The following is a 23,775-nucleotide window of genomic DNA, read 5'->3' as shown; positions in this document are numbered from 1 at the left end:
AACAAATAAATGAATTTAAATGAAATTAAAAGTAATTAAATATAAAATAAATGAAAAATGAATTTATTTAAATGTTAAAAAGCCGACGACGGGGCTCGAACCCGCGACCACGAGGTTAAGAGCCTCGCGCTCTACCGACTGAGCTACATCGGCTTGTCCACCACTCCACTCCCTAAACCCTAAACCCTAAACCCTAAACCCTAAACCCTAAACCCTAAACCCTAAACCCTTAAAAGCAGTGTCTGTCGTGCTGAGTGTGGACTCGTTACAGCTGCAGCACAAGCTGCAAGCGCTGCAGCAGCTCTTTGCCTGCTGCAGCCAGCATGCTGTGGGGCCCCACTGGTCCACCAATAAAGGACGCGCAGCAGCAGCAGCAGCAGCAGCAGCAGCAGCAGTAACAAGAACAGCAGCACGAGACACTGCAGCAGCAGCAAAAATCGCAGCAAGTGCAGCAGCAAACTTGCGACAGCAGCAGCAGCAGCGGATGTCACTTATTGCGTATTCAATTTGCTGCTTGCTGCACCTCCCCTTGTCTCTCCAGCTGCTGCTTGTCTGCAAATTAATTTAATTTAATTTAATTTAATTTAATTTAATATAATTTAATTTAATTTATAAATAATTTTCAAAAAGAATTTCTAAAAAATAAAATTGCAAATGCTGAACTCCTTGCTGCCAGGTGTCTGTACACCGCAGGCGACACAGCCAGCCAGTTTGGCAAGGTAAAGGCGCCTTGTGCTGCTGCTGCTGCTGCTGCTGCTGCTGCTGTTGCTGCTGCTGCTGCTGCTACTGTTGCTGCTTGCTGCTGCGCGCCAGCTCCCTTGCGCGCAGGCTGTGCAGCTGTGACAGCTCTTGTGTGTCTACGTCAGCTGCTGCTGCTGCTGCTGCTGCTGCTGTTGCTGCTGCTGCTGCTGTTTTCAGTTGTGGCTGCTGCTGCTGCTGCTATCAGTTGTGGCTGCTGCTGCTGCTGCTATCAGTGCTGGCTGCTGCTGCTGCTGCTATCAGTGCTGGCTGCTGCTGCTGCTGCTATCAGTTCTGGCTGCTGCTGCTGCTGCTATCAGTTCTGGCTGCTGCTGCTGCTGCTATCAGTTCTGGCTGCTGCTGCTCTCAGTTCTGGCTGCTGCTGCTGCTGCTATCAGTTCTGGCTGCTGCTGCTGCTGCTGCTCCCAGGCGTCTAGACCTCCTACTGCGCTGCTGCTGCTGCTGCTGCTGCTGCTGCCGTTCCTGCTCCCGGCCGTCTACGCCTCCTCCTGTGCCTCTGCTGCTGCTGCTGCTGCTAATTAATTACTAATTAATTATTTATTTTAATTATTTATTTTAATTATTTATTTTAATTATTTATTTTAATTATTTATTTTAATTATTTATTAATTGTTCTCTTAAGTTGCCATCGGAAGCCTCAATTCACCTCTGGGCTGCCCTCAAAGAGGCTTTTCGCCCAGAGGGTCACTCGAGCCCCCGAGGCCCTTTCCTACGCAGCAGCAGCAGCAGCAGCAGCAGCAGCTGCTGCTGCTGCTGCTGTTGCTGCTGCTGCTGTTGCTGCTGCTGCTGCAGTACACAGCAGCAGCAGCAACTGCAGCCAAGCAAATGCAGACACCCCATGAACCAGCTAAACCTCAGCAGACACTGCAGCAAAATGGACTTGTAGCAGCAGAAATAAATAAATAAATAATGAAATATTTATATTTATACAAATATTTAATTTAATTTAATTTAATTTAATTTAATTTAATTTAATTTAATTCCAAAAAGTGCATTATTTACAAGTGTACGGATGTGCTGCTGAGGTGTATAGACAGCTGCTCCCCACAGGGCGAGCAGCAGCAGCAGCAGCAGCAGCAGCTAAGAAAGCCATTTTCTGACTGCTGCTGCTGCTGCTGCTGCTGCTGCTGTGTGCTGCTGCCCTTCTTGTTGCGGCAGCCACTGGCTGCTGCAGCAGCACTGGCTGCTGCAGCAGCAAACGCCGCCGCCTGTAAGATTGCTGCAGCCCCTGCTGCAGCAGCACAGCCAGAGACTGCAGCAGCTGCGGAGACTGCAGCGAGAGTCCGTCAGCAGCAGCAGCTGCTGCTGCTGCAGCGGGAGTCGCAGCAATCACTTCCAGCTGCAGAGGCTCTCCGGCTGCCGCTGCTGCTGCTGCAGCTGCTGCATCCGTTGCTGCATCTGAAGCAGCAGCAGCAGCAGCAGCAGCAGCAGAAAGCCTAAGAATGAGGTATTCTTTTTGAAAGCCTTCACTTCGGGTCAGCCACACCTCAGCGACTACCCGCTTCTGCTGCTGCTGCTGCTGCTGCTGCTGCTGCTGCTGCTGCTGGGGACCTTCTCCATTCAAGTGCTGCTGCTGCTGCTGCTGCTGCATATGCGGCTGCCGCCTAAGTGCAACACGAAGGGGCTGCAGCACCCACCGTAGGGGGCGGCGCAGCAGCAGGCCAACAGGTGCTGCTGCTGCTGCTGCTGCTGCTGCTGCTGCTGCTGTTTGAAATCCTGCTGCTGGCGATGGAGCTGCTACCAGGCGCACATGCGGAGCCCTTGTTAGCTGCTGCTGCTGCTGCTGCTGCTGCGGAGTTAAAAGCTCCTGCGGCAGCGACAGCAGCAAAGAAGCAGCAGCAGCAAAGTCAGAGTCGACAGGCACCCGCACTGCAGTGACTCTGAAGCCCCTGCTGCTCTGCTGCAGCACCTCGTGCTGCTGCTGCTGTTGCTGCTGCTGCTGCTGCTGCTGCTGCTCGTCTAAGACATCCAGGACGGATTGTAGCGCCCGTGCCTCTTCATCGTGCTGCAGCATGCTCTGCTGCTGCTGCTGCTGCTGCTGCAGCAGCAGCAAACGCACATGTGCTTCTGGAGGCAGCACGAGAAAGGAAGGAGGCCTCGTAGGCAGGGCTAGGCCGTCTCTTTGCGCCTTGCAGGCAGCAGCAGCAGCAGCAGCAGCTGCTGCTGCTGCTGCTGCCACTGCTGCTGCTGCTGCTGGATGCCGACGAGCTGCAGCATAAACAGATCTTCCTGCTGCTGCTGCTCCCAGCAGCAGCAAACCCAGCCGGTCTTCGCGGCCTTGGGGGCGTCTTACCCGCAGGGGCTTTCGTCACTGCGCCTCTGCAAAGCTGCTGCTGCTGCTGCTGCTGCTGCTGCTGCTGCTGCTGAGTTGCTGCAGCTCGGGAGCCATGATCAGCAGCAGCAAAAACAAAAAGACAAGCCAGGAAGCCCAAGACCTCCGCATAAGGCCCCCCCAGGCAGCCAGTGGTCGGCTCCCTTGGCTGCTGCTGCTGCTGCTGCTGCTGCTGCTGCAGCGTTTGCTGCTGCTGTCTTTTGGCATTATTTTGGGAACAGAAGCAGCAAAATAAACAAAAACAAAAAAGGAAATGAAGACTCTGCTGCAGTGGCGGTAAATCGAGACCCAAGCAGGTGTGGGGCCGCGAGCAGCTGCTGCCTGCTGCTGCCTGCTGCTGCCGCCTCTGCTTCAGCAGGCGCTGCAGCAGCAGCAGCAGCAGCTGCTGCTGCTGCTGCTGCAGCATGGGCTTGGAGACGTGAGCCTCCCCCGCAAATTCTGGGGTGTACAGACACCTCAGAAGACTTGATCTGCCTCCGCTGTGCAGCCGCAGGGGGGCCCCAGGAGGGCCCCCGGAGCTGCGCTGCTGCTGCTGCTGCTGCTGCTGCTGCTCTGCTGCAGCAGCAGCTCTTTCGCTCTAAAAAAGCCAAATGAAATCTTCTAGTGAAGGCCTTCAGCAGCAGGGCTCACACAGGGGGAGGAGCGAAGAAGCAGCAGTGGCCCAAAGAATCGACTGAGCTGCAGCAGCAGCAGCAGCAGCAGCAGCAGCAGCAGCAGCAGCAAAGCCAGCAGCAGAATTCCTTATAGCAGCATCAGCAGCATGAGCAGCAGCTGACGACTATGGAGCCAACGAGGCGCGCGCTGCTTGGGCGGCGCCTGAGCTTCAGTTGGGGGCAGGCCAGTTTGCTGCAGCAGCAGCTGCTGCAGCAGCAGCAGCTGCTGCTGCTGCTGCAGCAGAAACAGAAGCAGCTGCAGCATGAAAAGCCGCTACTGCTGAGCCAGCGGGGTGGTATGCACAGCGTGAGGGCATCCAGCGGCTGCAGCAGCAGCAGCTTGCACAGCAGCAGCAGCTGCTGCAGCAGCAGCGGCAGCAGCTGCTGCTGCCGCCGCTTTGTGCAGCAGCTGCTGCATCCAGGCGCAGGCGTCACTCACCTCCCGCTGCTGCAGCAGCAGCAGCAGCAGCACGTGCTGCAGAGCTTCTCAGCCTTCAGCAGGCAGTCTAAGCGCAGCAGCAGCAGCAGCAGCAGCGCGCGGAGAGGCAGCAGCAGCCACAGGAAGCCGCCGCGGGGCGGCAGGAGCAGCAGCAGCAGCAGCAGGAGAAGCAGCAGCAGCAGCAACAAGCTGCAGACGCGGAAGCACAAACATGTGACAATGGAAAGGCCCATTCGCAATCCGCTGCACCCCACAGCAGCAACAGCAGCAATTAATGCAGCAGCAGCAGCAGGAACTGACCTGCTCAGATCCGGGTGTATGTACACCCCAGAAACAGCAGACGCCAGGCTGCTGGCAGCAACTTCGTGTCTTTGCAGGCGCTACAAATTAGCAGCAGACCAGCAGCTAATGGAGAAGTGTGCTGCTGCTGCTGCTGCTGCTGATGCTGCTGCTGCTGCTGCTGCTGCTGCTGATGCTGCTGCTGCTGCTCTGTTCGCCTGCCGCTGTCGCGTGCTGCTGCTGCTGCAGTGAGTCTGCAGGCTTGGCGCGCTGCTGCTGCTGCTGTTGCTGGAGCAGCAGGTTCTGCTGCTGCTGCTTCGAGCCAACTGGCTTGCGTTGCTGCTGCTGCTGCTGCTGCTGCTGTCTTTGCAGGTACGCACGGCGCGCCCTGCTGCTGCTGCAGCGCAGCACGCCGAAGCAGCTCTCGCTGCTGCTGCACTCCCTGTCCGGCTCGGCGCTGCTGCAGCTGGACGACAGCAGCAGCAGCAGCAGCAGCAGCAGCAGCAAGGGGGCTGTGCCGTTTCTCGTGCTGCTGGCGCTGGCTTCTCGTGCTGCTGCTGCTGCTCTCAAGCTGCTGCCCCGCTGCAACCCGCAGGATTTGGCTTTGCTGCTGCATGCGCAGACTCGCATATTTGCGGTGTACGTACGCCACCAGCAGCAGGTGCTGCTGCTGCTGCAGCAGCAGCGGAAGCGGCTGCAGCAGCAGCAGCAGCTGCTGCAGCAGCAAGAGGAAAGGAGGCGACGGCGCGCGGCCGCCCAAACAACGCAGCTGCAGCAGCTGACGGAGGACCAGCAGCAGCAGCAGCAGCAGCAGCAGCTGCAGCAGCAGCGGGAAGAGAAGCGCCGCCAGGAGCAGCAGCTGCTGCAGCAAGGCCTCCATGGCTCCCCAGGGGAGCTGGACAGCGAGCTGCTTGCTGCTGCTGCTGCTTATCCTGAAGCAGTGCTGCTGCTGCTGCTGCAGCTAGCTGACGAAGTGCCCCACAAGCTGCGGTTCTTTGAGCAGCAGCAGCTCTGTGCTGCCAGCAGCAGCTACGTGCTGCTGCTGCGGTCTTTGCTGCCTGCTGCTGCAGCAGCACCGCTCCTCTTTGCTGCGTCCGGCGCTGCAGCAGCAATCAGCAAGCCTCCTGCTGCTGCTGCTTTGCCTGCTGCTGCTTCCATTCGCCGCTGCTGGCCGCTGCTGCTGCTGGACCTGCAGCAGCAAGCCATAGAGCTGCTGCCTTTTGCAGATGGCCGAGCGGTGACGTCTCTTATGCAGTCCTTTGCTGCTGCTGCTACCCTCAGCAGCAGCAGCAGCAGCAGCAGCAGCAGCAGCAGCAGCAGCAAGAGGTTCCAGCGCACCATGAAGGCTTTGGCGGACCGCGCGCTACACCTGCAGCAGCAGCACAAGCTGACGCAGCAGCAGCAGCTGCTGGTGGCGCATGCACTGGCTGTTGCAGAGGTGGAGCATCCTGAGGCGCTGCAGCTTGCTGCTGCTGCTGCTGCGGCTGAAGGCAGCAGCAGCAGCAGCAGCAGCATTGAGGACGAGGAAGGCGCAGCAGAAGGAGATGAATACTGGTGCAGCAACAGCAGCAGCAGCAGCAGCAGCATTGCCCTACGCTTGCTGCTGTCTACCTGCGTCCGCAGAGGCAGGAGCTGCCCGCTGTCGCTGCTGCAGCAAACGGAGCAGCGGGCGCTGCAGCTGTGGCAGCAGCAGCAGCAGCAGCAGCAGCAGCAGCAAGATGTGCTGGACAGAGACAATGTGCTGCTTGCTGCAAAAGCGCTGCAGCTTCTCTACAGGGCGCCGCACTGCAGCGACATGTTTGCTGCTGCTGCAGCAGCCGAGCTGCACAAACTGCTGCGCCACATACAGCAGCAGCATCAGCAAGCCCTCAGCAGCAGCAGCAGCAGCAGCAGCAGCAGCAGCAGCAGCAGCAGCAGCAGCACTTTGGTCTACCCCAGTCCTCAATTGCTGACGGTCATCACGCGCGCAGTCTGTGTGCTGCAGAGCAGGTTCTTGCTGCCCCCAACTGAGCAACAGCATCAGCTGCCTGCTGCTGCTGCTGCTGCTGCTGCAGGAGCTGCTGCCGCTGCAACAGCTGCTGCTGCTGCTAGCGGCACAACGCTAACTGGCTCAGCAGCAGCAGCAGAAGGAAAGCAAACAGCAGCCGAAGAGATGCAGCAGCTGCCTGAGGGCGAGCCTGCGTCTGCTGCTGCAGCTGCCCCACAAGCTGCTGCTGCAGCAACACCAACAGGTGCTTCCGCAGCAACCGAGGAAGCAGCAGCAGCAACAGAACCGGCAGCAGCAGAAGCAGCAGCAGAAGCAGCAGCAGCAAAAGAGGAAGCTGCACGCCATGTAACTGAAATGCCTGCAGCGGTGGCGCAGCAGCTGCTGCGGTCTTTGGATGGCTTTACTAACGAGGCTCTTGTGGCGCTGCTGCTGCCGGTGCTGCGGCTGCAGCAGCAACAGAGTGCTGCTGCTGCAGCAAAACCTGAGCTGCTGCAGCGAGACAGGTGGATGCACCAGGAGCAGCAGCTGCTGCTGCTCAAGCACAAAATGTTTGCCCGCGCTGCTGCAGCTGTTGGCAGCAGCCAGCCGCAGCAAGTTGCGCTAATTGGGAAGGCCATTGCTGCTGAGGCTGCGCAGCAGCAGCAGCAGCAGCAGCAGCAGGAAGTGAGACTCGAAAGGCAGGAGCTGCTGCGGCGAGTGCTGCGGCGCATGCGCAGCAGCATCAGCCAGCAGCAGCAAGCTGAGTGTCTCGCCACCAAGTCGGCGCTGCAGCAGCTTGCAGCCTGTGGCCTGCTGCTGCAGCAGGGCAGCAGCAGAAGCAGCAGCAGCAGCAGCAGCAGCAGCAGTGCCACCGCCGATGCTGCTGCTAAGCACCCAAAGGATCTGCGGGTGTACCATGCGCTGCTGCACTCAGTGAATCTGCGCCTGGGGGAGCTGGCTGCGCAGCAGCAGCAGCAGCAGCAGCAGCAACAGCAGCAGCAGCAGCAGGAAGAGGAAGCAGAAGAGCCAGTTATCGTATCAGCTCTTCCGGGAGAATCAGCTCTTTCCCCGTCCTTTATTGTGCGGAAGATGCGGCAGCAAAAGCTGCTGCCAGTAGCAGGTGAAGAAGAGGAGCAGCAGCAGCAGCAGCAGCAGCAGCAGCAGCACAGCAGCCAGTTTAAGGATTCTCTCGAGGATTTAGCGGAGCGAACGGACATGCGGCTGCGGCAGCTGCAAGAGCAGCACAAGCTTCTGGCTGCAGAAGCCCTACAAAGCAGCAGCAGCAGCAGCAGCAGCAGCAGCAGGAGCAGCAGAAGCAGCAGCAGCGCTGCTGCTTCCGTTGCAGAGCTGCTCGCTGAAGACAGCCAAGCGCTGCAGCAGCTAGAACGAGAGCAGCCACACATTCTGGATCAATGGCAGCAGCAAAAGCAAGAGGCAGCCGCTGCTGCTGCTGCTGCTGCAGCTGCTGCTGCTGCTACAGCAAAAGCTTCTCTAGGCCGCCAGCCACGAGGGAGACGAGCCCGGTTGGCTTCTGCTGCAGCACTGCAACAGCAGGAGCCTTCAGACGATTACTCCCCTCAAGCAGCAGCAGCAGCAGCAGCAGCAGCAGAAGCAGCAGCAGAAGCAGCAGCAGCAGAAGCAGCAGCAGCAGCAGATGATTTGATAGAAGACAAGAGACTGGTGGTGCGCAGCAAGCTGCTGCATGCAAAGCTGCAGCAAAGTGGAGAAGAGCTTTCGGCTTTGCCTTTCCTGGACGTGGACGAGCCGCCGCCCAGGCGCCGCTAGCAGCAGCAGCAGCAGCAGCAGCAGCAGCAGCAGCAGCAGCAGCAGCAGCAGCAGCAACAGTCGCAGCAGCTAGCTACGCGCCTAGGCGCGTATGCAGCCGCATGACTAGCTAGCTACCAGAGGCTCGTGACTTTGCTGCAGCAGCTTGCTGCTGCGTCTTCAGGCTTTTGCTGCAGCCAGAAGCTGGCTGCTGCAGCCAGAAGCTAGCTGCTGCAGCTAGCAGCAGCAGCTAGTTGCTAGCCGCTGCTTTTTGCTTAAATCAATGCATTCTTTACTTACTTAAGTGTTTTATTTACTTGCTGCTGCTCCGCATGCAGCTTTTCGTCTTACTGCTGCTGCTGCTGCTGCTGCTGCTGCTCTTGGCGGCGGCAGCTCCCTGCAGCAGCAGCCGCAGCAGCAAAGCAGCAGCAGCTGCGCTGCACCAGCCTTTTCACAGACCCTTAGAGAGTGTAGCAGGAAAAGCTCCGTAGGCAGCAGTGTAGCAGCAGCACGTATAACAGCAGCAGCACGCGCACCGGCAGCAGCTAGTGCAGCAGCAGCAGGTGCAGCAGCAGCAGGTGCAGCAGCAGCAGGCGTTGCAACTGAGAGCGCAGCCACAGGCACAGCAGCAGCAGGTACAGGGGGAGCAGCTGCAGGCGCAGCAGGTGTAGCATCGGCAGCAGCAGGTGCAGCAGCAGCAAGTGCAGCAACAGCAAGTGCAGCAGCAGCAAGTGCAGCAGCAGCAAGTGCAGCAGCAGCAAGTGCAGCAGCGACCTTCGCTGCGTAATTTTTTAATGCTGGAAAATGTCTTGGCACATCTTTGGTGGCATCTACGGAGCACAACTTGGCAGCTCCTTGCTGCAGCAGCTGCTGGCGCTGCAGCAGCAGCTGCTGGCGCTGCAGCAGCAGCTGCTGGCGCTGCTGCAGCAGCTGTTGGCGCTGCAGCAGCAGCTGCTGGCGCTGCAGCAGCAGCTGCTGGTGCTTCCGCAGCAGCTGCAGGCGCTGCAGCAGCTGCTGCTGTGGCTGCAGCAGCAGCAGCACTGAAGAGGTGGCGTTAGGAACTGGAAGCTCACTAGCAGCTGCTGGAACAGCAGCAGCGGCTGCTGGAGCTGCAGCAGCTGCTGCTAACCCAGCAGCAGCAGCAGCAGCAGCAACAGCTGCTGCTGCTGCTGCTGCTGCTGCTGCTGCTGCTGTGCTTTAGGAAGCAAAGAAGCAGCGGCACCTGTAAATGGCTAAGTGGGTGAGGGGCCAGCAGGCCATGGGGAAGAAATCAAACAGCAGCAGCGCAGCAGCAAACAGCCGCAGCGGGGAAGCAAAAGCTGCAGCAAATCCCAGCTGCTGCTGCATGCAGCAGCAAAGCCGCCGGTAGGCCTGCAGCCGCTGCAGCAGCAGCGGCTCCAGCAGCAGCAGCAGCAGCACGCGAGCAGCAGCAACTCCAAACGCGGGCCCGCATTCGGGGCCGGAGTAGTAAGACCAAATGCTGCTGCCCGGCATTGGCGGCTTTTGCTGCAGCAGCAGCAGCACACAGCCACACACACACAAACGCACAGTTGCTGCTGCTGCTGCTGCTGCTGCTGCTGCTGCTGCTAAGCACTGCAGCAAGCTGCTGCTGCAGGAAGCTCTATCAGCATAGCAAGCGCAGCTGCTGCAGCAAAAAACGTCGTATGTGCGGCAGCTGAAAGCCGCAAGTACTGCAGCAAGCGCAGAGCGCTGCTGCTGCTGCTGCTGCTTCTGTTGCTTCTGCTGCTGCTGCTGCTGCTTTTGTTGCTTCTGCTGCTGCTGCAGCGAGTGTGGAGGAACGCCTGAGGCGTCAAACTGCTGTTGATGCTCCAGCAGCAGATGCAGCTGCAGTTCATTCGCGCAACCAAAAAATACTGCAGCAAGCAAAACCAGCAGCAGCAGCAGCAGCAGCAGCAGCACCAGCAGCAGCAGCAGCAGCAGCAGCAGCAGCACGGTCACCTGTAGGTACAGCTGAAGTCGCCAGTGCATCATCAGCCCCGTCAGCCGCTTCATATCCCGCACAGTTTGCAGCCTGCAGCAAAACAAGAAAGACACACCTGCTGCTGCTGCTGCAGCAGCAGCTGCTGCTGCTGCAGCAGCAGCTGCTGCTGCTGCTATTGCTGTTGCTGCTGCTATTGCTGTTGCTGCCGCAAAGGATGCTCTTGCAGCAGCTGCTGCTTGTAACTATGCAGCTGCATGTTCTCAGCCTATTCCTAGTGCTGCTCGTGTTTGCGTCTGCCGCTGCTGCTGCTTCTGCTGCTGCTGCTGCTTCTGCTGCTGCTGCTGCTTCTGCTGCTGCTGTTGCTGCTGCTGCTGCATACCAGGCATAGCCTGTGGGGTGCCCGAACTTAAGGGCCCCTTCAGCTGCCTTTACAGCTGCTGCAAGAATACCATCCATCTTCACTCTGTCTCTGCTGCTGCTGCTGCTGCTGCTGCTGCTGCTGCTGCTTGTGCCAATTAGCTTCCCTGCTGCTGCTGCTGCTGCTGCTGCAGCTGCTGCTTGCTCCTGCTGCTGCCTTCAGCGGCTGCTTACTTCCCCTTCTTTTGTGCTTCTCCCTCGTTTGCTGCTGTTTTCAAATTCGCTTTTTATATTTCTTGTTCAATTTATTATTTATTTATTTATTTATTTATTTATTTATTTATTTATTTATTTATATTAAATCCTTCTGCTGCTCTTATAACAGCAGCTGTTTTGCTGCTTCTTTTTTATCTCTTCTTTGCTGCTGCTGTGCTGCTGCTTCCTCTTCATGCTCCTTGCTGCTGCTGCTGCTGCTGCTGCTGCTGCCATTTGCTGCTGCTGCAGCTGCTCACTGCCGACTGCTGCCGTTGCTGCAGCTCTCTGCCATTTGCTGCTTTTGCTTTCCTTGCTGCTCCGTGCTGCTGCTGTTGCTTGCTGCTGCTGTTGCTGCTGCTGCTGTTGCTGCTGCTGCTGTCTGCTGTTTGCTGCTGCTTCTCTTGATGACTTCCTGCTGCTTCAGGGTCAACCCTTTGCTTCTTTTGCTTCTGAGTCAAAAACAGAAAATGTTTTATTATTTGAATTTCAATTTATAAATTTAATTCAATTTATAAATTTTAAAATTCAATTTATTCATTAAATGCTAATTATAATTTTTTGTGTACAAACAAGCTGCGGCGGCTGCCTCCCCATTGCTGCAGCAGCACAGCAGCAGCAAACAGAAAGCAGCAGCAGCAGCAGCAGCAGCAGCAGCAGCAAACAAAATGTAGCAGCAGCAGCAGCAGCAGTTCCTTTTTGAGGCACTTCTGGGGCCTCAGCATTTTATTTATTTATTTATTTTTATTTAAATTTATTTTAAATAAATTAAATCAAAAATAAATAAATAAAAGATTTACCACTTCGACACTTTTACTTCTTTTAATAAAGACATATTCTAAAAATAAGATTCTTTTAAATTAGTTTTAACATTTAAAAAAAGATTCTTTTTAATTACTTTTTATAATTCAAAAATATATTTTAAAATTCATTTTTATAATTTAAAATTTTATTTTAAATTCATTTTTAATTTTTTATTTTATTTCTTTTGAAGACAAAGTGGGAACATTTGTGCTGTCTTTGAGCAGAAGAACAAAAATTAATTAAATTAAATTAATTAATTAAATTAAATTAATTAATTAAATTAATTAAATTAAATTAATTAATTAAATCAATTAAATTAAATTAAATTAAATTAAATTAAATTAAATTAAATTAAATTAAATGCCGAAAATGGATTTTGGAAAGTGCAGGCAGTTTCAGGTGTACATACACCGCAGCGCGCAGCGCGCACTGCAGCAGAAAGGCAGCAGCAGCAAAACTATTTAAGTTTAAATCTGCAGCAGCAGCAGCAGCTTGCTGCAGCAGCAGCAGCAGCAGCAGCACCTGCTGCCTGGCGCTTCTCTCTGTCTTTGCTGCTCTCGTGGACCCCGGCAGGACGGCAGCAGCAAAATGCTGCTGCTGCTGCTGCTGCTGCTGCTGCGGTTGCTGCTGTGTGCACTCGGTGCGCTGCTGCTGCTGTCGCTGTGCTGCTGGGGGTGACACACCCCGGCTGCTGCTGCTGCTGCTGCTGCTGTTGCTGCTGCTGCAGAAGCCAGCAGCAAAATGTCGCGTTGCCGTTGCTGCTGCTTTTTGTTTTCAATGATCTAAACAAAAAGGTGTTTGGGGCTGGTTGCCCAATGGGCATGCAGCCGTGGCGGCAGCGGCTACTGCTGCTGCTGCTGCTGCTGCTGCTGCTGCAGTGGGGGCCCCCCTTAGAGCAGCAGCAGCAGCAGCAGCAGCAGCAGCTTTTGTTGCTTTTTAAAATAAAAATTAATATCAATGAAGGCCCAAATGCTTCTGCTTCTGCGGCTAGGCCCTGCAGCAGCAGCTCATTGGCGCCTTACAGTGGGGGGCCCCCAGGGTTTAGGGTTTAGGGTTTAGGGTTTAGGGTTTAGGGTTTGCTGCTGCGACCCACGGCTACGGGCGCCTTTGTCCAGGGCAAAAATGGTAGTGGTTTATTGATTAGTTTGCTGCAGCAGCTCCAGCTCCAGCAGCAGCAGCAGCAGCAGCAAGTGTCAGCAGCAGCAGCAGGCGCAGCAGCAGCAGTCGGCAGTGCTGCTGCTGCTGCTGCCCTCCTAATGAGCTCCCTTTGCCCCTTAATAGGGGCAGAAACCCCCTTGGGAGTTGGCTTTCCCAGCATAAGTTGCTGCTGCTGCTGCAGCAGCAGCAGCAATGCTGGCTGCAGCAGCAGCAGCTGCTGCGTCCCCCAGTATGAACAGCAGCAGCAGCAGCAGCAGCAGCAGCAGCAGCAACGCCGTTTTATTGGTCTTGACGTTGCCCCCTCACACCACATCTCTCTGTGAGTGGCTTTTGTTGCTGCTGCTGCTGCTGTTGCTGCTGCTGCTGCTGTTGCTACTCTGGTGCTGTTGCTGTCCTATTTTTGCTGCTACCGTGCTGCTGCTGCTGCTGCTCTGCTGCTGTTGCCGTTGCCCTTGCTGCAGTCTCTGGTCTGCTGCTGTTGCTGAATCCCTTGCTGCCGACGCTTGCAGCTCCTTTCTGCTGCTGCGAACATTTGCTGCTGCTGCTGCTGCTGCTGCTGCTGCTGTTGCTGCAGCGAGCTGAGGCCACGGGAGCTGCTGCTGTGGCTGACGTCCCCTCCGGCGCCGCAGCTTTCTGCAAAGGATGCAGCAGCAGCAGCAGATGCAGCAGCAGCAGCAGCAGCAAGGGCAGATGCAGCAGCAGCAGCAGATGCAGTAGCAGCAGATGCAGCAGCAGCAGATGCAGCAGCAGCAGATGCAGCAGCAGCTGCTGCACGAGGCCGGCTCATGGGCAGGATCCAGCTGCCGCTGCAGCTCAATGTTTCAAGTGCTGCTGCTTCTGTTGTTGCTGCTGAAAGCAGCAGCAAGACAACTGCAGCAGCCGGCAGCAGCTGCTGCAGCAGCAGCTCCTGTAGCTGCTGCAGCAGCAGAGTAATTGCTGTTGCAGCATTTCTGGAGGGAAAGCAGCAACTTCTTCGGCTGCTGCTGGCGCTGGGTGGCTGCTGCAGCTGTTCGACAGCAGCAGCAACAACTGCAGCAACAGCTGCTGCTGCTGCTGCTGCTGCTGCTGCACAGCCACAACCCCAAGGCCCGCAGCAGCTGCCTAGTGTATCCCTTTCAAGTGTATATACAGCGTGCCTCTGTTGGTGCTTATCACCAGCAGCAGCAGCAGCAGCAGCAGCAGCAGAAGCAGCAGCAGCAGCAGCAAATGAACTAGACTATAGTAGTCCTCCTCCCCTTAAGAAAAGACGGTCTGCTGCTAGAGCAGCAGCAGCGCCTGGAGAAACAGCAGCAGCTGCCACCGCAGCTGCTGCTGCAGCAGATGCTGCTGCTGCTGCTGACAGGCAGCAGCAGCTTTTTGTCATTGGGGCAGATCTGCTGCTGCTGCAGCGTGCTGCAGGAGCGCCGCTGCTGCTGTCGCTGCCGCCCACTCCGCGTGCTGCTGCTGCTGTTTTTGCAGCATGCTGCTGCAGCAGCAGCAGCAGCAGCAGCAGCAGCGAGGATAGCTGCTGCCTCCTTCACAGCGCCTGGAGGGAGCAGCAGCAGGAGGAAGAAGCAGCAGCAGATGCAGCGGAGTGCTACGCGTACTGCAGCAGCAGCGGCAGCAGCTGCTGCTGCAGCTGCTGCAGCAGTGCTGCTGCTGCAGAGTCCCCAGTGCTGCGCCCCGCAGGGGCCCCACTTAAGGCTGCAGCGCCTCCAAAGGCGGAGGCGCTGCTGCTGTACCTTCAGCAGCAGCAGCAGCAGCAGCAGCAGCAGCAGCAGCAGGAAGGTGAGGTGTTCAGCAGCAGCGCTGCAGTTTCCTCTGAGCTGCGGTGTCTGTACAGCAGCAGAGGCTGCTGCTTCTCCTTGGGGAGGCTGAGGGCTGCTGCAGCTCTGCTGCCGCGTGCTGCTGCTGCTGCTGCTGCTGCTGCTGCTCGCTTCCCAATCCGATTGCTGTGGGGACAGCAGCAGCAGCAGCAGCAGCAGCTGACGGTGCTCTGCATGGCAGCAGTTCCAACAGCAGCAGCAGCAGCAACGCCATCGAGATATTTCTGCATGTTCTGCGTTGCGCCACGACCTGCTGCTGCTGCTGCTGCTGCTGCTGCTGCAGAGGTGACAGGGGAAGCTGCAGCGTGGCTGCTGCTGCTGTGCGTCTCCCCACGCTCTGCAGCAGTTGTTGCTGCTGTGTCAGTGCCACTGCAGCAGCAGCAGATGCCGCTGTCCGCTGCGCCTGCTCTCTTGCTGCTGCTGCTGCTTGCAGCGGCAACAGCGGCACTGCGCTGCTGGTGGGAGACACGCTGTGGCTGTGTCAGCCGCAGCAGCAGCAGCAGCAGCAGCAGCAGCAGCAGGCTCTACTGGCTGTGAACCTTGCAGCAGAGCCTCCGGTGCTGCTGCCGGTTCTTAGCATGCCGCAGCAGCAGCAGCAGCAGTGGCGGTGGGCACTTTGCTGCAGCCTTCTCTGGCGGCTCCGGGGGCAGCTGCCCAGCAGCAGCAGCAGCAGCAGCAGCAGCAGCAGCAGCAGCAGCAGCAGCAGCAGCTTGCCGCAGCAAGCCGAGGAAGAGGAAGCAGTGGAGCTGCTGCTGCTGCAGGTGGCGAGACACTGCGTGAAAATCCTGGGAAGAGGCAGAGTTTGCTGCTGCTTGCTGCATGCGCTGCAGCCGTGTGGCAGCAGCTTAGATGCTGCAGCAGCTGAGAGCCTGTCTGCGAGCTGCAGCAGCAGCTGCAGCAGCAGCGGCAGCAGCAGCAGACGCAGCAGCAGCAGCGGACGCAGCGTCAGCGAGAGCAGCAGCTACTACACCGTTCAGAGCTCTGCAGAAGATGATTTCCTGAGGAACAGGAGCAGCAGCAGCAGCAGCAGCAGCAGCAGCAGCAGCAGCAGCGAGTCCCACAGCGCCTGCTGCTTCCCAGGGCCGTCTGCCCTTTCTTTAGGGGCTCTTAGGGCCCTCCGCAGCAGCAGCAGAAGCTGCTGCTTCAGGGATCGCCTGCTGCTGCAGCAAGCGGCGGCCACTGCTCGGCGAATTGCAGCAGCAGCAGCAGCAGCAGCAACAGCAGCAGCAGGAACAGCCGCGGGAACAGCAGCAGAGGACTGGGAAGTGACGCTGCTGCAGCGGGTTCTGTGGGGACTCACTAAGCAGGCAGCAGCAGCAGCAGCAGAAACTGCAGCAGCAGCAGCAACAACAGCAGAGAGGCTGCTTCTAGGAGATGCTGCAGGAGCTGCAGCGGCCGGCGCTGCAGCAGCAACTGCAGCAGCAGGACCGCTGCTGCAGCGTGCTGCTGTAAGTGCCTGTGTGTCCCTGCTGCTGTGGCTGGCTCATCAGCAGGAGGAGCAGCAGCAGCAGCAGCTGCTGCTGCTGCCGCTGCAGCTGGGAGCCTCTGAGGTGTGGGGCCGGTTCTTACAGCAGCAACAGCAAACCCTCATGCCGAAAGCAGCAGCAGCAGCGGGAGGTGCAGCAGCAGCTGCTGCTGCTGCCGCTGCCTTCTCCTCTGCTGCAGAGACTTGGCCACTCGCTGCTATTTTCCCTCCCACGGCGCAGCAGCAAGCGTTGGAACAGCAGCAGCAGCAGCAGCAGCAGCAGCCCCAGATGCAGCAGCAGCAGCAGCAGCAAAGCAACCAAACAAGTCCTTCTGTCCCGCTGCTGCTGCGTGACTCGGGTGTATGCACTGTGCATGCGCAGCTGCAGCACGGGGAGCTGCTGCTGCTGCAGCAGCAACCGCTGGTCGCAGCTCTGCAGGATTGCTTGCTGCTGCTGCTGCTGCCGCAGCAGCAGCAGTGTGTAGATTTGATGTTGGCAGCAAGCGAGGAGAAGCGGCAGCAAAGGCTGCAGAGGCTGCTGCTGCTGGACCAGCTGCAGCAGGAGCAGCAGCGGCAGCAGCGGCAGCAGCAGCAGCAGCAGCAGCAAACTGAACTCTCTTCAGATGGACCCATCAGCACTCTTGCTGCCAGGATGCTGCAGCGGGGCAGCGCCTTGTGTCTTCTTCTCTCGGGCTGCAGCAGCAACTTGAACTCCGCGCAGGCTCGCCCGCAGCTGCAGCAGCAGCTGCAGCAGCAGCAGCAGCAGCAGCAGGTGGCCGCCGTGCTGCAGCAGCGCCTGCTGCTTTCTTCTTCACCAATGTGGCGGCTGCTGCTTCTCGGTGTGGTGCAGCAGCAGCTCCAGGTGCGCGAGAGCACAAGTCTGGCGGGTGCTTCTACCGCAGCAGCAGCAGCAGCAGCAACAGCAGCAGCAGCAGCAGAACTGCCTCTCGTCCCTGCTGCTGCTGCTGCTGCATGCGCGGCCCTCTCAGACCGACTTTGCCGGCAGATTTCTAGCGCAAAAAGCGAGGGCAGCAAAGGCGGCAGCAGCAGCAAGGGCTCGAACACTCAGCAGCAGCAGCAGCAGCAGCAGCAACAGCAGCAGCAGCAGCAGCAACAGCAGCAGCAACAGCAGCAGCAACAGCAGCATGACTGCGAAGCAGCAGATGCTGCTGTGGCTCGCTGCTTTTTGCCCTTTTGGCTGCCTGCGGAGAGTTGCAGCTGGCAAGAGTGCCTTGACAGGGACCATGCACAGCAGCAGCAACAGCAGCAGCAGCAGCAAAAGTTGCAGCAGCAGCAGCAGCAGCAGCAGCAACACCTTCGACAACGACAGCTGGCACAACTTGTTCGTTTTGCTGCTGCTGCAGCCAGCGCCACTCATGCCGACAGAGTAGTGGGGGAGCAGCTGCTGCTCGCGGCTTCTTGGCAGCTGAAGCAGCAAACGCAGCAGCAGCAACAGCAGCAGCAGCAGCAACAGCAGCAGCAGCAATCCCGTGAGAGCCTGGAGGCGCAGCTGGAGCGGATAAGAGAAACTGTACGTACTGCTGGCAAGAGCTTTTGATTTTGTTGCTGCTGCTGCATCGAGTGTCGTTCTGCTGCTGCTGCTGCTGCTGCATCGAGTGTCGTTCTGCTGCTGCTGCTGCTGCTGCTGCTGCTGCTCTTAGGAGTGTTTAGGGCGTGTCTTTTTGCTGCTCAGGCGGAATGGTTTAAAGGCCTTTGTGGGGCGTTTGGTGGTCCATCTGCTGCTGCTGCTGCTGCTCCTTTTTACTCCACAGCAGCAGGAAGTCCTATGCGCAGCAGCAAATCCCCGAAGGCAGCGCTGCTGCTGTTGCTGCAGCAGCAGCAGCAGCAACTGCTGCTGCACAAGGGCGCATGCGGCGCAGGTGCTGCTGTACTTAACGCACTCAATGCCTCTTGTGCTGCTGCTACTGAGAGCAGCGAAGTGAGCTCCCCCTGCTGCTGCTGCTTTCTGCTGCTGCTGCTGCTGCTGCAAATACCAGATGCAGCAGCTGCAGCTGATGCTGCTGCTCCTGCCCTTGCTGCTGCTGCTGCCGCCTCTGCTGCCGCTGTTGTTGCTACTGCCTCTGCTGCTCCTGTTGCTGCTGCTGCTGCTGCTGCTGAATGCGTTGTGCATCCCGCTGTGTGCTGCTGCTGCAGGCTGCTGAGGCCTTTCTGCTGCTGTTCCAGCAGCCCGTGTCTAAGGAGCTTCGAATGCTGCGTCTGTCGCTGCAGCTGCTGCTGCTGCAGTCGCTGCAGCGCAGCAGCTGCAGCAGCAGCACTAGCAGCAGCAGCGTGTGCCTGAATTTGCCTGCTGCAGCAGCTGCTGCTGCAGCAAGGGTCTCGGGCGCCATGGCTGTGCTGAAGCAAACAGTGGACATGTACCTGCAGCACGCAGAGCCAGCAGCAGCAGCAGCAGCAGCAGCAGCAGCAATAGCAGGCTCTGGAGCCGCAGCAGCAGCTGGATACACCTACCGAGCTCGGCTGCTGCTGCTGCTGGCTCAGCAGGCAGCAGCAACTGCGCCGCACCTCGTGCTGCTGCCGGTACACAGATACCCACGGCTTGCTGCAGACGCAGCAGCAGCAGCAGCTGCTGCTGCTGCTGCTGGCGAGGACGTTGTGGGGCCGTGCATGCGCACCGAGATGTTGCTGCTTGCAGCAGAAGCAGCAGCAGCAGCTGCTGCTGCAGACCCTGACTCAGCAGCAGCACGCGACCTGCTGCAGCAAACCAGGCGCCTGGCAGCAGCAGCACTTATAGCGGATGGCTGCGTCTGTCGGGCCCTGCAGCAGCTGCAGCTGATGCAGCAGCAGTGGGGCGACAAGGCAGGGGCCTTGCTGCTGCTGCTGCTGCTGCTGCGCCTCATGTTGAAGTCCCGTGTGCTGCAACAGAAAGAAGCAGCAGCAGCAGCAATACCAGCAGCAGCAGCAGCAGCAGGCGCTGCAGCAGAGGAAGTTTCTGGGGAGACCTGTGGCTCTGCTGTGGCTTCCGAAGCAGAGAAAGCTCTTGCTGCTCGCTTGCTGCAGGCGGAAGCAGCAGCAGCAGCAGCAGCAGCAGCACAGTACAGCGCCTCTGACCCGCTGTCTATACTCCGCGGCGCTGCTGCAGCAGCAGCTGCTGCTTCCTCGCGTCCTGGGGAAGCCGGAGCGGAAGTCGCAGCAGCAGCAGGCGCAGCAGCAGCAGCAGCAGCAGCAGCAGCAGCACGCCTCAAGCTCTCTGCTGTGTCAGCAGCTTGTGCTGCAGCAGCAATCCAAGCGCGGCGGCTGCTGCACCGCCTTGCTGCTTACCATGGGGCGCATGCAGGGGCCCCTCGTGCTGCAGCAGCAGTAAGCCGTGTGTGGCCTTTTTGCTGCTGCTGCTGCTGCTGCTGCTGCTGCTGCTGCGCTGCTGCTGCTGCTGCGTGGACTGCGGGGCAGGGCCCGCAGCCTTTGCTGCAGCTGCTGCTGCTGCCTTGTGTTCCTTTCTGCTGCAGTTGCTGCTGGAGGAGCAGCAGGAAACCGGAGCTGTAGAAGCTGCTGCGCGCCTCTGTTTGCTGCAAGGCGCTGCTGCATGGTTAGTGGCTCGTTGCTGCTGCTCTCTTGTTGCTGCTGCTCTCTTGTTGCTGCTGCCCTCTTGTTGCTGCTGCTTTGCTGCTGCTGTTTACTTTGCAGCAGAAAATGCCACGGGGTGCTTTTGCTTCAGGCTCCAGCTCGTCCCGCAGCAGCAGCAGCAGCAGCAGCAGCAAGACCCCGCCGGCAGCTTTCCCCAGTGGCTGCTGCAGGCCACTGCAGCGCTGCAGCAAGAGCTGGCAGCAGCAGCACAGTGGCGCTGCATGCAGCAGCAGGAGGGGCGCAGCCAGGGGCAGCAGCAGCTGCTGCTGCGCGGTTTGCTGCTGCAGGATTTGCTGCTGCAGGATTTGCTGCCGCTTCTTTCCCCCTTGTTAGACAGCGCAGCAAATCTGCAGCAGCAGTACAAGGCGCTGTGCGTAGCAGCAGCAGCTTTGCTGCCCGAGTCGCCGCAGCAGCAGCAGGACAAGCAGCAGCAGAAGCAGAAGCAGCAGGAAGAGCAGCAGCAGCAGCAACAGCAGCAGGAAGAGCAGCCGCAGCAGCAACAACACAAGCATGAAGAGCAGCAGCAGCAGCAGCACGAGGAGCAGCAACAGCAGCAGCAGCAGCAGCAGCAGCAGCAGCCCTTTGCTGCTCTCTCCCGTGTTGCTGCACTAATGCAACAATGTGGAAAGCTGCTGCAGCAAATCCCCGGAAGCACTTTAACTGTTCCCCCAGTGCTGCTGCTGCTGCTGCTGCCGCTCACAGGCGGCGGCGATTTGCGGCTGCCGCAAGTGCTGCTGCTGCGTGCTGCTGCTCCGCGGCCGCTGTCTCCTGCGCCAGAGCCTGCGCTGCAGCAGCAGCAGCAGCAGCAGCAGCAGCAGCAGCAGCAGCAGCAGCAGCAAGAGGAGCAGCAGCAAAACGGCGTGGCGGCTTCAAAGGAGCAGACAGCTCTGTTGCCCCAAGCCTTTCTTGCGGCACACCAACTAAAGCGTCTTCAGCAACAGGAGCAGCAGCAGCTGCTGCAGCAGCAGCTGCTGCAGCAGCAGCAGCTGCAGCAGCAGCAGCAGCAACAGACGGATCTCAGTGAAGAGCAGCAACCTCCGACGTCTGATGTAAGACAGCAGGCAGCTGCAAGCTGCACTGTGGCAGCTGTAACGCAGCTGCCGCCTTTGCTGCTGCTGCGGCAGCTAGCCATATCTGCTGCTGCTGCTGCTGCTGCTGCTGCTGCATGCAGGCTTCTGACGTCACTGCATGCAGCGAGGAAGAAGAGCTGCAGCTGCCGCTGGTGGAGGAGCAGCAGCAGCAGCAAAGCCGCACAGTCTCCGCCTCAGAGGCGCTGCAGATATCAGCTCTTGCGCAGTGGGCCACGCTGCTGCTGCTGCTGCTGCTGCTGCTGCTGCTGCTGTTGCTGCTGTGTTGTGTTGCTTGCGTTTTTGCTGCTTCGGGTACTGTTAAGGCTTGTTCTGCTCGTGCTGCTGCCTCTGCTGTTGTGCTGCTGCTGCTGCTGCTGCTTTTTACAAGTGCGCCTCTCCGCAAAGTACCCCTAGGTACAACAGGAGCTGCTGCTGCTGCTGCTGCTGCTTTTGCTGCTGCAGGGCTCAATGCCTTCTAGCCTCAGTTGACGAAGCAGCCTATTCGCCGCTGCTGCCTGCAGCAGAGACAGCAGCTCGCCTTGTAAGCAACAGCGGCAGCAGCAGCAGCAGCAGCAGCAGCAGCAGCAGCAGCAGCAGCCTAAATTGCAACAGCAGCAGCAGCCTGCAAACTTTCAGTGCTGCCGTTCTTTGATTGTCAGGTTGCTGCAGCTTGCTGCTTTCATTTGCTGCCGCAGCTCCAGCTCGCCCCTCTGCTCGTGTGGTTCTTTGAGGTCTTGTTTTGCTGCTGCTGCGGCTGCTGCTGCGGTTGCTGCTGCTGCTGCTATGGGTTGCTGCTGCTGCAGGCATTCCTTGGAGAGCTCGCAGCAGCTGTTCGTCTTTGCTGCTGCTGCTCACTGAACCCTTTGGGGGCTTTCCACGCCTTTATTTACTGTGCTCTGAGATCCACAGCAAAAGTAGGCAGCAGCAGCAGCACCTGCAGCAGCAGCAGCAGCAGCAACAGCAGCAGCAGCAGCGGCGGCAGCGGCGGCAGCACCATACCAGCACTACTGAAAGCTGTTTCCTACTTTCAAGCCGCTGCTGTGCTGCTGTGCTTTCAGGGCGAGGCGGCACAGCAGCAGCAGCAGAAGCAGCAGCAGCAGCAGCAGCAGAAGCAGCAGCAGCAGCAGCAGCAAGGGAAACAACAGCGCAGCCGATGGGATGAGTTGCTGCTGCACCTAGAGAGGCACTGGAAGCTTTTGGCAGCAAAAGATGCAGCTCTTGTGGGGCTCAAAGGAGCTGCTGCTGCAGCAGCAGCAGGACCAGCAGCAGCAGCAGCAGCAGCAGCAGAGCGTGCAAAGGCCCAGCGACTTTTCGCAGCGCTGCAGCAGCAGCTGCAGTCTCTTGCTGTTCTTTTGGGGCCTCAGCGAATACCTGCCCAAGTCGTACGTGGCATAGCAGCAGCAGCAGCAGCAGCAGCAGCAACAGCAGCAGCAGCAGCAACAGCAGCCTGCAGCAAACCTACAGTTTTGCTGCAGCCATATGAATGTTACTTTGAGACACAGAGCCTGAGTTACACGGAGTGCCACTGGGGCCACCTTTTGCTGCTGCTCCTGCTGCTGCTGCTTCCACTGCTGCTGCTGTTGCTGCTTCTGTTGCTGCTGCTGCTGCTGCTGCTGTTGTGGCTTCGCTTGTTGTTGAGACGCCCAGCTAAGCTAAGTGTTCCCTTGTGTGTGCTGCACGGGTTTGCTGCTATGCTGCTGCTGCTGCTGCTGTTGCTGCTGCTGTTGCTGCTGCTGCTGCTGCTGCTGCTTTAGCTGGCATTTCTGCAAGACAAACTCGACGAAGAAGGAGGTGGACTGGCCCGTCTGCCGCAGCTGCTGCTGCAGGGCCGCCTGGAGGCAGCAGTGCTGCTGCTGGAGAAGCACGTAGCAGCAGCAGCAGCAGCAGCAGCAGCAGCAGCAGCAGCAGCAGCAGCAGCAGATGGCACTGGGCAGGAGGCCGCGCTGCGAGAGCAGCGAGAGGCGACACAAGAGCTGCAGGTGCAAGCAGCAGCACTGGCCCAGGTATTTGCTGCTGCTGTTGTTCCTGCTGCCGCTGCTGCTGCTGCTGCTGCTGCTGCTGCGTTTGCTGCTCCTATTGCCGATGCTGCTGCTGCTGGTATGGTTGCTGCTGCTGCATTTCTTTTCTGCTGCTGGGCACTGCAAGCATGCGCTTGTGCTGCAGCCTTTGCTGCGTTTGCTGCTGCAGCTTCGCACTGCGGTGCTGCAGCAGCAGCCGCTGCTGCTGCCTCGGCTGCAGCAAACCCTTCTCAAAGCAGTGAGCAGTTTTCTTCCTTTTGCTGCTGATCAGAAGTTAAATTAAAGTTGCAGCAAACTGCTGCTGGTGGAGCTGCTGCAGCCAAAGCAGCAGCAGTCGCAGCAGCAGCAGCAGCAGCAGCAGCAGCAGCAGCAGCAAGCGTTTATTACACACTTTCAGTTGCGTTCTGCTGCAGATGCAGCACACTGGCGCAGCAAAGCTTGACGTTGCAGACACTGCATTTTGCCCTGCTGCTGCTGCTCTGCTGCTGCTGCTGCTGCTGCTGCTGCTGCTGCTGCGTCAGGGGGAACTTATGAGCCCTGGGGGGCTTTCTGGGGGCCAGAGTTCGGCTGCTGCTGCTTCGCCGTGTGGGGCCCCTTGTTTGCTGCTGAGTGCGCAGCAGCAAGAGCAAGTTTAGTTTTTGCTGCTGCTGCTTTCTCCCTCTTATCAGCAGCACATCTGTTTGTCGTCTTGAGCCGCTGCTGCTGCAGCAGCAGCAGCTGCAGCAGCAGCAGCAGCAGGCGCAAAAGATGCAACTGCGCCAGAAGCAGCAGCTGCTGCCGCAGCAGCAAGAGCAGCTGCTGCCGCAGCAGCAAGAGCAGCTGCTGCTGCAGCAAGAGTAGCTGCTGCAGCAGCAAGAGTAGCTGCTGCAGCAGCAAGAGTAGCTGCTGCAGCAGCAAGAGTAGCTGCTGCAGCAGCAGCTGTTGCTGCTGCAGCAGCTGCGCGGGCGCGTTTACCCCTTCATCTTGTCTATTTGCTTTTATTGTTTCAATAGGGATTAGAGTTGTACAACTTTGTCCATTTGTTTTGAAGCAGCAAAAGTCGTTTTGTTAGCTAGGGTTTAGGGTTTAGGGTTTAGGGTTTAGGGTTTAGGGCTTGGGATTAAGGTTTAGGTTTCGTGCAGGCGAAGTGT

General features: G+C 58.3%; 6 protein-coding genes across 6 annotated transcripts; 4 read left to right on the top strand and 2 right to left on the bottom strand.

Moving 5' to 3' along the window:
- Positions 1 to 1,753: 1,753 nt before the first annotated feature.
- ENH_00021730 (hypothetical protein, conserved) lies at positions 1,754 to 2,773 on the bottom strand (the record flags this gene model as incomplete). Its single annotated transcript, XM_013579530.1, has 1 exon — positions 1,754 to 2,773. One exon carries the CDS (start codon positions 2,771 to 2,773, stop codon positions 1,754 to 1,756), a length of 1,020 nt encoding a protein of 339 aa, XP_013434984.1.
- A 373-nt stretch (positions 2,774 to 3,146) lies between these two features.
- Positions 3,147 to 8,213, top strand: ENH_00021720 (hypothetical protein, conserved; the record flags this gene model as incomplete). Its single annotated transcript, XM_013579529.1, has 3 exons — positions 3,147 to 3,218; positions 3,839 to 4,599; positions 4,835 to 8,213. 3 exons carry the CDS (start codon positions 3,147 to 3,149, stop codon positions 8,211 to 8,213), a joined length of 4,212 nt encoding a protein of 1,403 aa, XP_013434983.1.
- A 262-nt stretch (positions 8,214 to 8,475) lies between these two features.
- Positions 8,476 to 8,979, top strand: ENH_00021710 (hypothetical protein; the record flags this gene model as incomplete). The annotated part of the gene is given in 2 exon segments (XM_013579528.1): positions 8,476 to 8,493; positions 8,497 to 8,979. Coding segments are annotated over 2 exon segments (501 nt in total).
- Positions 8,980 to 8,996: 17 nt separating this feature from the next.
- On the top strand, positions 8,997 to 9,236 carry ENH_00021700 (hypothetical protein; the record flags this gene model as incomplete). Its single annotated transcript, XM_013579527.1, has 1 exon — positions 8,997 to 9,236. One exon carries the CDS (start codon positions 8,997 to 8,999, stop codon positions 9,234 to 9,236), a length of 240 nt encoding a protein of 79 aa, XP_013434981.1.
- Positions 9,237 to 9,389: 153 nt separating this feature from the next.
- On the bottom strand, positions 9,390 to 10,590 carry ENH_00021690 (hypothetical protein, conserved; the record flags this gene model as incomplete). The annotated part of the gene is made up of 2 exons (XM_013579526.1): positions 9,390 to 10,224; positions 10,514 to 10,590. 2 exons carry the CDS (start codon positions 10,588 to 10,590, stop codon positions 9,390 to 9,392), a joined length of 912 nt encoding a protein of 303 aa, XP_013434980.1.
- A 2,213-nt stretch (positions 10,591 to 12,803) lies between these two features.
- ENH_00021680 (hypothetical protein, conserved) lies at positions 12,804 to 23,485 on the top strand (the record flags this gene model as incomplete). Its single annotated transcript, XM_013579525.1, is given in 14 exon segments — positions 12,804 to 13,024; positions 13,280 to 15,044; positions 15,050 to 17,506; positions 17,669 to 17,914; positions 18,130 to 18,415; positions 20,164 to 20,606; positions 20,729 to 20,853; positions 21,090 to 21,168; positions 21,431 to 21,541; positions 21,686 to 22,009; positions 22,382 to 22,630; positions 22,815 to 22,883; positions 22,965 to 23,020; positions 23,314 to 23,485. Coding segments are annotated over 14 exon segments (6,603 nt in total).
- Between the last annotated feature and the right edge of the window lie 290 nt (positions 23,486 to 23,775).

The sequence above is a fragment of the Eimeria necatrix genome, genomic scaffold (assembly GCF_000499385.1).
Source record: "Eimeria necatrix Houghton genomic scaffold, Enh_scaff175, whole genome shotgun sequence".
NCBI classification, from domain to species: domain Eukaryota; phylum Apicomplexa; class Conoidasida; order Eucoccidiorida; family Eimeriidae; genus Eimeria; species Eimeria necatrix.
The sequence above is the reverse complement of the archived record's forward strand: the minus strand, read 5'-3'. Positions and strand labels throughout refer to the sequence as shown.